Source organism: Podarcis vaucheri (genome assembly GCF_965113315.1).
Source record: "Podarcis vaucheri genome assembly, chromosome: 16".
Classification (NCBI taxonomy): domain Eukaryota; kingdom Metazoa; phylum Chordata; class Lepidosauria; order Squamata; family Lacertidae; genus Podarcis; species Podarcis vaucheri.
The window spans coordinates 38362724-38375665 of NC_138754.1; the positions used below are offsets into that span (position 1 = coordinate 38362724).

The following is a 12942-nucleotide window of genomic DNA, read 5'->3' on the forward strand; positions in this document are numbered from 1 at the left end:
CAGACTATATCCTGACTCCTGCCCATCTGCAGGAAGTCTCTGAAGGGTCAACCACGGATAGGGGGAGCCCTATGATATACATCAATTAAGAGCACCCCCAGGGTCACCGATGGGGTTGTGGCATAGCCCTAGCCCACGCCCAGGCTTCAGACAGGATCCACACACACCCGGATCCTTTTAACGGGATACCCTCAATGAGGAGGGGCAGGTGGAGGCAACAACCTCCCCTCCCATAAACAAGGCTTAAAGGTAAAGGGACCCCTGACCATTCGGTCCACTCATGGCTGACTCTGGGGTTGCGGCGCTCATCTCACTTTATTGGCCAAGGGAGCTGGTGTACAGCTTCGGGGTCATGTGGCCAGCATGAGTAAGCCACTTCTGGTGAACCAGAGCAGCACACAGAAACGCCATTTACCTTCCCGCCATTTATCTACTTGCACGTTGACGTGCTTTCGAATTGCTAGGTTTGCAGGAGCTGGGACCAAGCAACAGAAGCTCACCCCGTTGCGGGGATTCGAACGACCGACCTTCTGATCGGCAAGTCCTAGGCTCTGTGGTTTAACCCACAGCGCCACCCGCGTCCCTATAAACAAGGCTTACCCAACGCCTAACTTTACAAAGTTGTGATGATTGCTACAAGGTTGGCAAAAACCAAATGGCTGGTGCCAATTTGCCAAGTGGAAAAATCCCTACCTGGCACCCAACAACCAGGTGATTGACATTAGTCCATAGCAAGGCCAAAGTCAAGCAATGCATAAAAAGATGGAGGGTGGGCTGGCAGATCCGACAAGAAGGCGAAATGGAGGTCGCCCCCCAGCCACAATGCAGTTTAAACAGCCCCCCGGCTAACCCGATTGGTCAGCCAGGGCGTGACATGGCTGGGAGTCCTAATGACGTGGGCAGCATCCCTCCGCCCACTGCCGGGTCACTGGGAGGTCCCAGATGCACGCCAGCAATGCCGCCCCCCAGGGAAGGGGATTGGTCTTCCCACAGTGACCAGTCAGATGTCCACATGCAGAACATAAGCCCATTAGCCCTCTCCCCACCCATGCCTAAGGGGCCAGTTTGCAAGCGGAGAAGTACACAGTCCCAGCTCATGTGCAGTTATAGAAGACCCTTATAAAACTGAGCCGAGGCAGCACATAATAGATTGTAAGGCTCTGGAGTTACAAGCAGCCCTCCACTGCCATCAAACATGCCAGCAGGTTGTCTTGGTGAGAGTGCTGGACTAGTCCCAATCCCCACCCACCCACAAAATTTACAAGGTAATCCTGGGCCAGTCACTGCCTCTCAGCCTGACCTCCCTCACAGAGTTGTTGTGAGGATAAAATATGAGGCGGGCAGTCAAGAATGCTGCCTTGAGCTTTTTGGAGAAAAGGTGAGCTATAAATCTTCTGCTGCTCCTAATAATATGAACAACAACAGTGACAAGCCTGAGAAGAAGGGGACGTGTTTTGTTTTGTTTATTTTATTATGTCAAAATTCAACTGGGATTCCCAAACTCAGTGGAGAGGGTGTGCAAATCTCTTTGGATTCCAGCTGAAATAAATGGTCTCTGCACAGGACTCAACCTGCCTGCTGGTGCCATTCAAACAAATAGATCAATGGAACTCAAGGAAGTGAGCTCATCCATTCTAGAAGCCTTGTTTCAAAACTTGAAACAGCTCTTGTATCTCTGCTCATTATCTTCCCATTCACAGGAATGATTCCTTTCTCTTTGGAGTCATTAGGGAGTGTGGATAGTTATATGTTTTTTGTCTCCTGATCATGGCTGTGTCCCCCCCTGCCCCCCCTCTCTCAAACACTCATCAGGATGTAGCAGGCCTGCAAAGCTGGGATTATACCAGGAGGAAAGAAGCAGAGCTATACATGATTGCCAGGAGCATCACCCATATTTCAGCTTCTTTGTTGGAGACTGGTGCCCATAGGCACATCTGAAGGCAGCCCTGTTTAGGGAAGCTTTCAATGTTTAATAGGTTATTGTATTTTAGTGTTCTGTTGGAAGCCGCCCAGAGTGGCTGGGGAAACCCAGCCAAATGGGCAGGGTATAAAATAATAATAATAATAATAATAATAATAATAATAATAATAATAATAATAATAATAATATAAGGCAGGGAGGCCAACAGTAGGCAAGCCAAGCCCAGTAATGGGTGGAGTCAGGGGCATAGCCAGGATTTGGGGGGGGGCAGGACTTTTGTTAGGCTTCAGCGAAAGCAACGCGTAGCCTCCGGAATGCGGAGGGAGCGCTCCCTCTGCGCTTTGGAGGCTTTGCGTTGATATCGCTGAAGCCAAGGAGCCTGCATTCGCTCCATAGGACACACACACATTTCCCCTTAATTTTTGGAAGGGAAAAATGCATCCTATAGAGTGAAAAATACGGTATTTCTTTCTTAGGCCATCTATAGCTTCTGGTGTAAATAACATGTCACTCAGGACAGCTTACAACATATGAAGCTCAGAGGCAGGAAAGCTTTTGACTCCAAGAGGCGTTTCCCCCAATTGTGGCTACATTCCATTTTCCAGCTGGAAATTTAAAATAAAATGAAGCTAATAATAAGTTAAAGTATCCTCCACAACCCTTCCACTTGAGGGGGAAAGGAGCTGGGACCTGTCAACGGTGAGAGTCTTTTATGTCACCTAAATTAACTGCAGGTACTTCAGAATGAGGGTGGCGTGTCAGACTCATCATCTCTGTCTTCAGTGTCAATTATACGTCCCCAGGGAGTGACTCTTTGAACATGTTGCCAGAAGGCAGGTGCAGGTAAATTAAACCACAAACACATTCACTCAAGCAATGTTTAGAGAAATCTGATTAAAGCTCACAGAGCAGAGGGAGCGCAAGGTTGATTGCAGATCTCAAGAAGAGCAAAGTAAATAATATTTGGCTGCCTCTTCCGATGACGACCAGTTTGAAGGTCTAGGGGCCAGAGTGGAAAATGCACCAGAATGATGGGGTTACTGTTTGCAAATGGCAGTTGAGGATCAATTGACTGGATGCTTTTAGAATGAGATAAAACAAATTCCTGGAATATAAGGCTATTGGGGGCGACTAGCCATGGTGGCTCTGCTCTGCCTCCAATGTCAGAGGCAATATGTCTCTGAATACCAGTTTCTGGGAATTGCAAGCAGGGAAGGTCCTGTTGCACTCAGATGCTGTTTCCCATAAGCAGCAGATTTCCTATAAGCAGTGCTATTTTTCTAGAAAAAGAGGTGCTGGAAATCACCTCCCTTGTTCCCTTATAATGCCAATGGCACCCACCTGAGAGGTGCTGGAACTGAGTTCCTATGAGTTCAGGCTGGGGGAAAAGCCTTGTCCATAAGGCATCTGGTTCACCACAGTTCCAGCTTTGTAGCTCGACTGTCATCTCCTGAGCTGTCTCAACAGCCACCCAAGGTCCATTGTCCAGAGATGCACTGCCGTCAGTGGTGAAACTGCATGCTCCGGTTCTGGGGGTGGAAAGCAGGTGGGGGCATGGATGGCGTGTGCCCCCGGGGTGTGTGGCGTGTGGCGCATGCCCCGGAAGCATGACATGCCACACACAGGGCGCGGCATGCGTCCAGGGGGCGTGGCACCACCTGCAGGGGCATGGCGCCTGGCATGATGGGAGGGTGCACAGCGCATGTCCAGGGTGGCGGCTGCGATGGTACCCCCCTCCCCGATGGTGCTGGGGGTGGTGCGCTCCCCCTGCCCCTCCCTTCATTGGCCAGTGACTACAGTTCCAAATGTCCTCATTATATTTGACTACGAACAGCCCTCCCATATAATGGCAGACATTTTGCTAGCTTTTATTTTATTTTATTTTAAACTTCTATACAGTGGTACCTTGGGTTAAGTTTCGTTCCGGAGGTCCGTTCTTAACCTGAAACTGTTCTTAACCTGAAGAACCACTTTAGCTAATGGGGCTTCCCGCTGCTGCCACATCGCTGGAGCACGACTTCTGTTCTCATCCTGAAGCAAAGTTCTTAACCCGAGGTACTATTTCTGGGTTAGCGGAGCCTGTAACCTGAAGCGTATGTAGCCTGAAGCGTCTGTAACCCGAGGTACCACCGTACTGCCCTTCATCAGAAGATCACAGGGTGGTAACAATATAATAAATGTGAGTGGCTGAATTTTGGTGCAATTGTGCTGGACACAGATAGCAGGGCTCTTCCTCAAAAGGGTGACAAAGTAGGAGAGTGGATTGTGCCAGAGTTTCCAGTCAGGGAGGCACAGCACTCCAGTTCTTTCCCAGAAAGGCCAAAGTTTGGGGAGCGGGGAGATGAACTCATGGCACATCCAGTCAGCCCCGTCTTGCTCAATCTTCTTAATCAAAATCAACTAAGCAAAGCACCAAAGGTTAAGAATGCCACATCGTTTGCCACGGCCAACGGGACACGACACATTTCATCAATTAGAAAAGAACAACAAGGGACAGAATTAATGGGGTAAAGAAGCACAAAATTAGGCAATTACATGCACGCTGCCTGGTGAGGCTTAGAACAGTGTCTCACTTGTGGAGGACAGAAAGGGAAGGAAAGGGTGTGTGGTTTTCTCAGGATTCATATGCAAAAGACCGGAACAACTTGTACTATCAGTTAGCTCCAGATTATTTTGGCTCACGTGGCGCTGTGGGTTAAACTACAGAGCCTAGGACCTGCCGATCAGAAGGTCGGCGGTTCGAATCCCCGCGACGGGGTGAGCTCCCGTTCTTCGGTCCCTGCTCCTGCCAACCTAGCTGTTCAAAAGCACATCAAAGTGCAAGTAGATAAATAGGTACCACTCTGGCGGGAAGGTAAACGGCGTTTCCGTGCGCTGCTCTGGTTCGCCAGAAGTGGCTTAGTCATGCTGGCCACATGACCTGGAAGCTGTATGCCGGCTCCCTCAGCCAATAAAGCGAGATGAGTGCCACAACCCCAGAGTCGGCCACGACTGGACCTAATGGTCAGGGGTCCCTTTACCTTTTTTTAGGTAATTGTGAAACATTATTACTTTGTTGTGACTGGACTCTTCACTCTGGATAGAATTACAGTGTCTTTGGCTGTTTGTGTAAGGCTACCAGATTTTTTTTCAAAGAATCCGGGGACACTTTTTTTTAAAAAAAAAAAAGAGGGGGGAAAGCTATTTTAAAAAGTTATTTTTTAAAAAAATAAGAAATAATATCTTCTCTTCTGTGGTCTCCTCTGTCGTGCGACCTTCTTTCTGCTCATCACTTTTCTAGTGCTGCTGGGATCAGCAGGATCCCAGGTGTGCAGCCGAAGAAGTGAGGAAATGGGACTAAAAAGGATAGAGATGGAACTAAGAAGCAGTGTCACAGGAGAAGCGATGTCTGCTGCTGCTTCTACTCCTTCAGAGGATTTGCATGTACAGTGGTACCTCTGATTAAGTAGTTAATTCGTTCTGGAGGTCCATTCTTAACCTGAAACTGTTCTTAACCTGAAGCACCACTTTAGCTAATGGGGCCTCCTGCTGCTGCCGTGCCGCCGGAGCCCCCCGATTTCTGTTCTCACCCTGAAGCAAAATTCTTAACCTGAAGCACTATTTCTGGGAGTCTGTAACCTGAAGCGTATGTAACTCGAGGTACCACTGTATCATTCAACTCTTGGTTGGGGGTATTGTTTAGGGGGGGTTGGGGGGTGTTGTTGCTGTTATGTTATGTTTTGTTAGGTTTGTAATTATGTATTTTTTATGTGTTGTAAGCCACCTTGAGCATGGTTATAACTTTGGAAGGCAGAATTCAAATAATATGATTGATTGATTGATTGATTGATTGATTGATTCATTCATTCATTGATCCCCAAAAGAGTTCTGTGTTCTTGCCAGCTTACAAATCCAACTGGCCCAATATGAGATCTCACCTTAGCTACTTTGTGTTGTGGGATGTATCTTTTAATGGGAGAGTTTTGAAATGCAGCACCTCCCACACACTACAAAGATATTAATGTTCCTGGGACCTAATCCTTTTTAATGACATTTCCCCAGTCAGTGTTACTTGGTGTTCAGTAACACCTAAATACCTCAGCAAAAAAAATGTTGGAAACTCAATTAACACCAAGATAAGTCTACAAATGCTATCTTAACACATCTCTGTGTGGCGTAATGAAGTGAAGAGGGGAGGGGGAGGAAATAAGAGACGGCAAGGAACAAACGGGTGATTTATAACTTCGAGGGTTTACAAGAGTTACAATTTATCGTGGAGTGATAAATAAGAAAGTCCCTCATCAGATAAGAACTGCAGCAGAGTTATGTGGCCATGAAAAGGGAAGTTTGGCTGTCACTCAAGTTTAAAGGAATCTTAGTCAGATTGTGGGAGTTTGAATCAGCTAATCCTCTAATCAGTCAATTAATTGATTACATCTGCACAAATTTCCATTATCAAGGAAAATAACAGTTCTAAAGTGGGGGGGGGAGGAAGTAGATTTTCTTTGTTTTTAGATGTCTCTGTGTGTCACAGCAGGCATTATCTTACAACAGACTTTTCTTCCTGAGAGAGAGGAGGAGACCCTGAGTCAATAGCTTCAAGTTAGGATGGCTAAACACAGTGTGTTTCTGAATACCAGGAGAGAGCATGGTTGCACTCAGGTCCTGCTTGTTCACATGGGCATCCGGTTGGCCACTGTGAGAGCAGGATGGACTAGATGGGTCATTGGCCTGGTCTTGCAAGCTAGAGGCATTCTTATTTTCTTATGAGAGCAAAGTTAGTGAGAGAGGGGATGAGAAAGAGTCATCAGACTTAAAAAAGGAAGAAGCACATGGCTATATTTTTTCATGGCTCATTAGAACAGTGGTACCTCGGGTTACGTACACTTCAGGTTACAAACGCTTCAGGTTACAGACTCCGCTAACCCAGAAATAGTACCTCAAGTTAAGAACTTTGCTTCAGGATGAGAACAGAAATCATGTGGGGCGGCGCAGGAGCAGCAGCAGCGGGAGGCCCCATTAGCTAAAGTGGTACTTCAGGTTAAGAATAGTTTCAGGTTAAGAACGGATCTCCAGAACTACGTAATTAAGTACTTAACCCAAGGTACCACTGTACCTGCCAAAATTACTATTTCCTGATTAAAACAGGTAGGTGTTGGTCTGCCGTAGCTGAAACAAAATTAAAAAAATCCTTCCTGTAGCACCTTAGAGACCAACTACGTTTGTTATTGGTATGAGCTTTCATGTGCATGCACACTTCTTCAGATACATGAAAGCTCATACCAATAACAAACTTAGCTGGTCTCTAATGTGCTACTGGAAGGATTTTTTTTTTTATTCTGATTAAAACAGTAAAACAAGAAATTGAGGGGATGCACTGGTGCCAACTCCAGGGGGCCCTGGGAGCCCGGGCACCCACAAAGTTTTTGCTGTAGCTGTTGGGCCTCTGACCCTGCCGCCTGCCATTTTATCTCTGGTGCTCCAGCACTGCGGCCGTGACTGGACCGGGGCTGGCGCCTCCACCGTGGGGCCTCTGTTGAGGCCTGCTGCAGCCGCAGACATGCTTCCAGGGTGCAGCCACAGCCACGGGCCTCAACAGAGGCTCCACAGTGGAGGCGCACCTCCCGGCCCAGTTGCCATCGCAGTGCCGGAGGACATGTACATACTGTGCCAACATCATGACGTGTGGAGAGGTGTGGCACATGCACACTGGGCACCCACAGTAGGGGTCCCAAGTTGGCTCACCTGAGAGGATGTAAGTATCCTGCATTTTTATACGACTTGTCCTCATTTTAGGAATGGTGTTCCCTTACATCAAAGCTTAAGGAAATATCCAGCCATTGAAGAAGACTTTGTCAAAACGCATCTGGCCAAATGGATATTAGGGACCACTGATTTCTACATGTTCCTATGGGGATTTTGCCTTTTAAAGGTTATAAGAGTGCTGTTTTAATATTTCTGCTCTTACATTTTACGAGTGGGATGAAATGATTTCTTTATTCTTCAAGTCCATCGAAACCATCTGAACTGATTAATTTAGTTTGCTCGTCAACTAAACAATGCAACTGTAGCTTTTAGAATGTTTAATCTCTAGGAAGTCATGAGAGTCACAAGAAAAGTGAGGCGTTTTTGTGCAAGCCAGAGGAGATACTAGAGTGAAGGGAAATGCCTTATGTCAAGTCAAGCAACTGGTTTGCTGAGCTCACTCTTCCTTCCGCCAGGGGTGGCTAACATTTTACCCACCAGATGTTACTGGGCTCCCAGCTCCCATCTTCCCTGGCCACTGGCAGGAAGCAGAGCAACAAGGGTTATCCTCTCTTTTCATCTTTCAGTGGCAGTGATCTTACAATATTTCTTTACTCTATCTCTTCTGATCCAGGGTATTCTCAAAATCAATAACAGGGATCAGAAGCACTAGCTGACCTTTTCAATGCTCTTTGGGAAGGCAGGGCAAACGCATCACTTAATCACACCTTTATCCTGACTGTGTATACAGAAATGATGGTTTAACTGTCTCAGGAATGCACAGTCTACAGAAGGTTGGCATGCAAACACCTCCTTATGATGGGGTAGAACAGAAGAAGCTGCCATAGATATACTGAGTCAGGCTGCTGGTCCATCTAGCTCAATAATATCTACTCCATAGGTCATCATCAACCAGTTGGGACCCACAGGTGGGTCGCAAGGCCATCCCAGGTGGGTCACAGGCAAAACTGTGGCCATGATGTGGGTCTCTAGCTAAGGTTCACCAGACCCTGTCTGGACTAGAACACGTTTTCTGATGAAACACCGATTTTATCCATTAGTGCTGCAATGTGGCATGGGCCTACTTCAATGAGATACCGTAGATTCTGGTGTATTAGGCGACTGGGTGTATAAGACGACCCCCCAAATTGGTAGCTGCCAATTTGGGGGGGTCAACATATGCCCAATCTTATACGCGGCAGCTTCGCTGGGCAGCAGCAGTGGGCAGCAGGCTCCATGCCAGGACGAAGCCGCCCGGCGAAGCTGCCAAGCGATGCTAAGGCGGCTTTGCTAGGCGGCTTCCTCCCGGCGTGGAGCAGAGCCCGCCGCCCACTGCTACTGCCCAGCAAACCCATACCCAGCGTATAAGACGACCCCCAACTTTTTAGAGGATTTTCCGGAGTTAAAAAGTCATCTTATACGCTGGAATCTACTGTACATTTTCTGATCAATCATTTGTCCCACTTTCCTGTAGTGAGGGAGCTCTATATGGAGCATTTGTTTCATTCTCTAGTCTATTTCTATGGCTTCCTAAACTTCTCCTGGCATGGAATTTTGCTGAGGACTAGCATGTAGAAGTGGCAGCTGCAGTGGGGTAGCTTGGTTGCCATCAGAGAAGCAGTGATGGTAGGAGTCATTCATAATTTAGCACAGGTGGCATGCAAGCAGAGTTAACCCTTTGAACAGCTTGGGAGACATCTCCTAATGCCAGCAGGTGGAAACAGGTAAGGATTTTCAAGGAATTAAGCCCTTGCCAATTCCAGTACAAAGCAGAGGTGAGTCAAAATTTCCAGGAAGGGACCCACCGACCCCTGCAAGATAAGACTGATATTGTTGGACTACAACTTCAATTATCCCTGATCATTGGCCATGCTTGCTGGGATGGTAGGAGGTGAAGTTCTGCAATATCTGGAGGGCCACTGGTTCCTCTGTCTCTGCCTTAGAAGCTACAATAAGAAGAGAGGGAGATTCTCCCCCCCATTTTTTGCAACAAATATTTATTTGTTTTTAAACAAATACAAGAACCATTAAACACTTATCCAGCCGTACATCTAATTATGTTTCTTTTATCCATTGACTCTAGACATAAACTTACACATTCAACATGCTAACGTATTACTTAACGCAATCTCCCCACTGTGAAGTATTGAGTGGTTGGTATAACAAGGTTTTGATTTGGGCCATTAACATCATTAAAGAAAGGGGTCTACATTTCTTGGAAGGTGTCTCTATTCATTATGCCTTTAATGCAATGGTAAGAAGCTTGGACATTGCTGTATCCCATATACTATATTCCCGTATTTTACTCAATAAAAGTTTAGGTCACATTCCTTAGCTGCCAAATTCAAAGCTGCAAAATGACTTGGAGAATTTGCTGAACTTTCTTCCCTCCCCCATTGTTTCATTCTACTTGAACTCATTCAAAGTCTTTAAAAGTAAGGTGCGAAGGTGAGTTTCGGGGTCTGGTATAAAAACCAGAGCTGTCTATTTGAGAATGAATAATAGGCCAGCCCTAATATTTCCCAGCCCACTTAAGATCCCCAATTAATGATTCTCTGACAAAGCCTCTGCTACCTTTGAAGCCATCACCAGTCATATGTCAACTCAAAATAAAAGGTTAGACTGATGAGCATAAAATACAAAGAGGCAAGACTTGGAGGTTCAAACAGAAATCCACAGGGGACATATATGCCAGCTTGCAAATCATTAGCAGCATGAAATCCAGAAGGAAATGTCTGCTTCCAGAAGCTGCAAGAGTATTTGAAATAATTATAGAGGAAAGTTGGGGAACCTGTGGCCCTCCAGATGTTGCTGGACTCCAACTCCCATAATCTCTTACCATTGGCCTTGCTAGTTGAGGCTGGTGGGAGTTCTGTGACATCTGGAGGTCCACAGGTCCTCCATGCTTTGCAGCCCTGACTAGTTTTTCCGCACACGGTCCTGGTCTGCACATGCAAGTGAATGTGCTGTGGGTGTGATAGCAGAGTCTTGAAAAGATTTCAGGTGGATGCTCACATTTTGAATGTTCTCCTGCAAGAAACCCCCCTGCAATTAGAAAATGAACACAGGAGGAAGAGGCTAGGTTGCAAACTTTACCTTTGATGTGCTAGCTTTTTGCACACACATCTTTTACATGACGGTGCTTTCCAAAAGCTGAATACCAGAGTCTGCATCACTACTTTCATTTTCCAATTTTCTTTTCCAACTGACAATGAACACTAAATGAAGACAGAGCATGCTCAGTCCCTGGGCTTGTAGAAAGGTCATACTTCTGCAAACATCAGGGTATGTTGATACTACCCTCTTGTTTCTCAGAGGCCTCATTGCTGTTGGCACTCACCACTTGAGTTCATTGTTAGGAGTGATGATGAACAGGTGAATTCATGGAGTAAAATACCATCAGTGAATAAAGGACCTCTATTTTCAGAGGCAGTGTTATCTCTATGAATATAAGGGAAGGCCACCTTGGTCAGGCTCTTCTTGTGACCATCTCAAAGGCATCTGTTTAGAACTGGGGTGGACTTCCTTACCTTTATGACGTCTTCATCAGCTGATCTGCATTCGGTGGAACCAGACACATCTCTCACCGATCCATCTTCTTCAACGGCAACCACCTTTACTGGGACAGACACCGGCTTCCCCGTCAGGATGGCTGTGTTCAGGACTTCCGTGTCCTGCAGACGCGCACAGCACATAAAGATAGCACCGTTAAAATCAACCTGACAACTGAAGAGTTGTTGTCAGAAATTCGTCAAGATACTCCTTGGTAACCCCAGCCACCAGAGAGGGAAGACTTGTCTCCATCATAATCTGAGCAAGTTCCTGCAGCTCAGCACCACTCCCTTAACTCATACTGGGAGTTGCTGCTCAGTAGGCAGATGCTGAGGGGCAACATAATGCTACTGATAATAGTAGAACTTGGGGTTATACTGTAAAGTAGAATGGTGGGATGCAGGTGGTGCTGTGGGTTAAACCACAGAGCCTAGGACTTGCTGATCAGAAGGTCAGCGGTTTGAATCCCCGTGACGGGGTGAGCTCCCGTTGCTCGGTCCCTGCTCCTGCTAAGTGCAAGTAGATAAATAGGAACCGCTCCGGGGGGAAGGTAAACGGCATTTCCATGCGCTGCTCTGGTTTGCCAGAAGCAGCTTAGTCATGCTGGCCACATGACCCGGAAGCTGTACACCGGCTCCCTCGGCCAATAAAGTGAGATGAGCACCGCAACCCCAGAGTCGGTCACAACTGGACCTAATGGTCAGGGGTCCCTTTACCTAGAATGGTGGGATATTCAGCACAGACAAAAAGGAGGACTTTTTCACATATCCTATTCTCTGTATCAATGGTCTGACTCAGCATAAGGCAGGGTTCAATATTCTTGTGATGGAGTTCCTCAGCTGTTCCCTGTTATGCTGCAGCACCACCACTACAGGTGGCCAGCTACCAACTCAGCAGAGATCTTGTGTCACAAGGGGGTGATATAAAAGGGTGCATTGAGCCCTATAAAACAATGATTTCAGCCTGGAGCATCAGCACGAGCAAACTCACAATTGGCCTCAGACTAAAAAATAATGCTCAGGCTGCCACTCCCGCCAGCTTGCTTTTATCCAACCCTCCAGCTCTGTCATGTTAATGCTGCTTCTACTTTGATGCCTTCAAGCTATCATCCTCTTTGATTTCCAAATTTGCCTAAGCAGATAGGACTATAAAGCAATTCTCTTCTCCACAGGCATAATGGCCTAGTAAGCAAAGCCTTCATTTTCCTTGTCGGATTGCTGTGGCACCAACAGCACTGAAATGGAAAATGCTAATTTTAGCAAATATCCACACACACCCAAACCCCACCTGGAGATATCCTAGAGGCCACTGAGCCGTATACATCTCCTCTTCTTTCTCAGATGTAGCGCACTAATGAGTCCATTAATGCAAAGTTCACCAACGAGTCACCATGGATGCTGTTTGATTAATTACTTTAGCCATGCCACAACTGCGCTGACTGAGGCTTGCAAAGTAGCAGCACAAATCGAAGGGAGAGACTCTCCAAAGGCACTTCAAATAAGCCATGTGCCCCAGAAAAGCAAAATTTGCAAATAAGACTGGATATTTTGACGATGCCACTGTTGGCAACTAATCTTGTGGGCCTCCCTTCTCTCATACTGTTGAGCTTCAAACATCCCCCTCATTAGCTAGTTAGTTAGTCCTCACTTACATACCTCAATACTATATTTTTTTGGGGGGGAATTGGGGTGGGTAGGTTGGAGTGAGCAGGAGCATCAGCCCCTACTACTTACATTAGAACCTAA

General features: G+C 46.7%; 1 protein-coding gene across 3 annotated transcripts in view; it reads right to left on the bottom strand.

Annotated features, from left to right (window-relative positions):
• The window catches only part of TMEM132B (transmembrane protein 132B), a 376300-nt gene that overhangs the window by 41095 nt on the left and 322263 nt on the right, over window positions 1-12942 (bottom strand). For all 3 annotated transcript variants that reach the window (XM_082204116.1, XM_082204118.1, XM_082204117.1), the window contains one exon: window positions 11176-11319. In XM_082204116.1, coding sequence (XP_082060242.1) covers window positions 11176-11319 — 144 coding nt within the window. The remainder of the gene's footprint in view (window positions 1-11175; window positions 11320-12942) is intronic.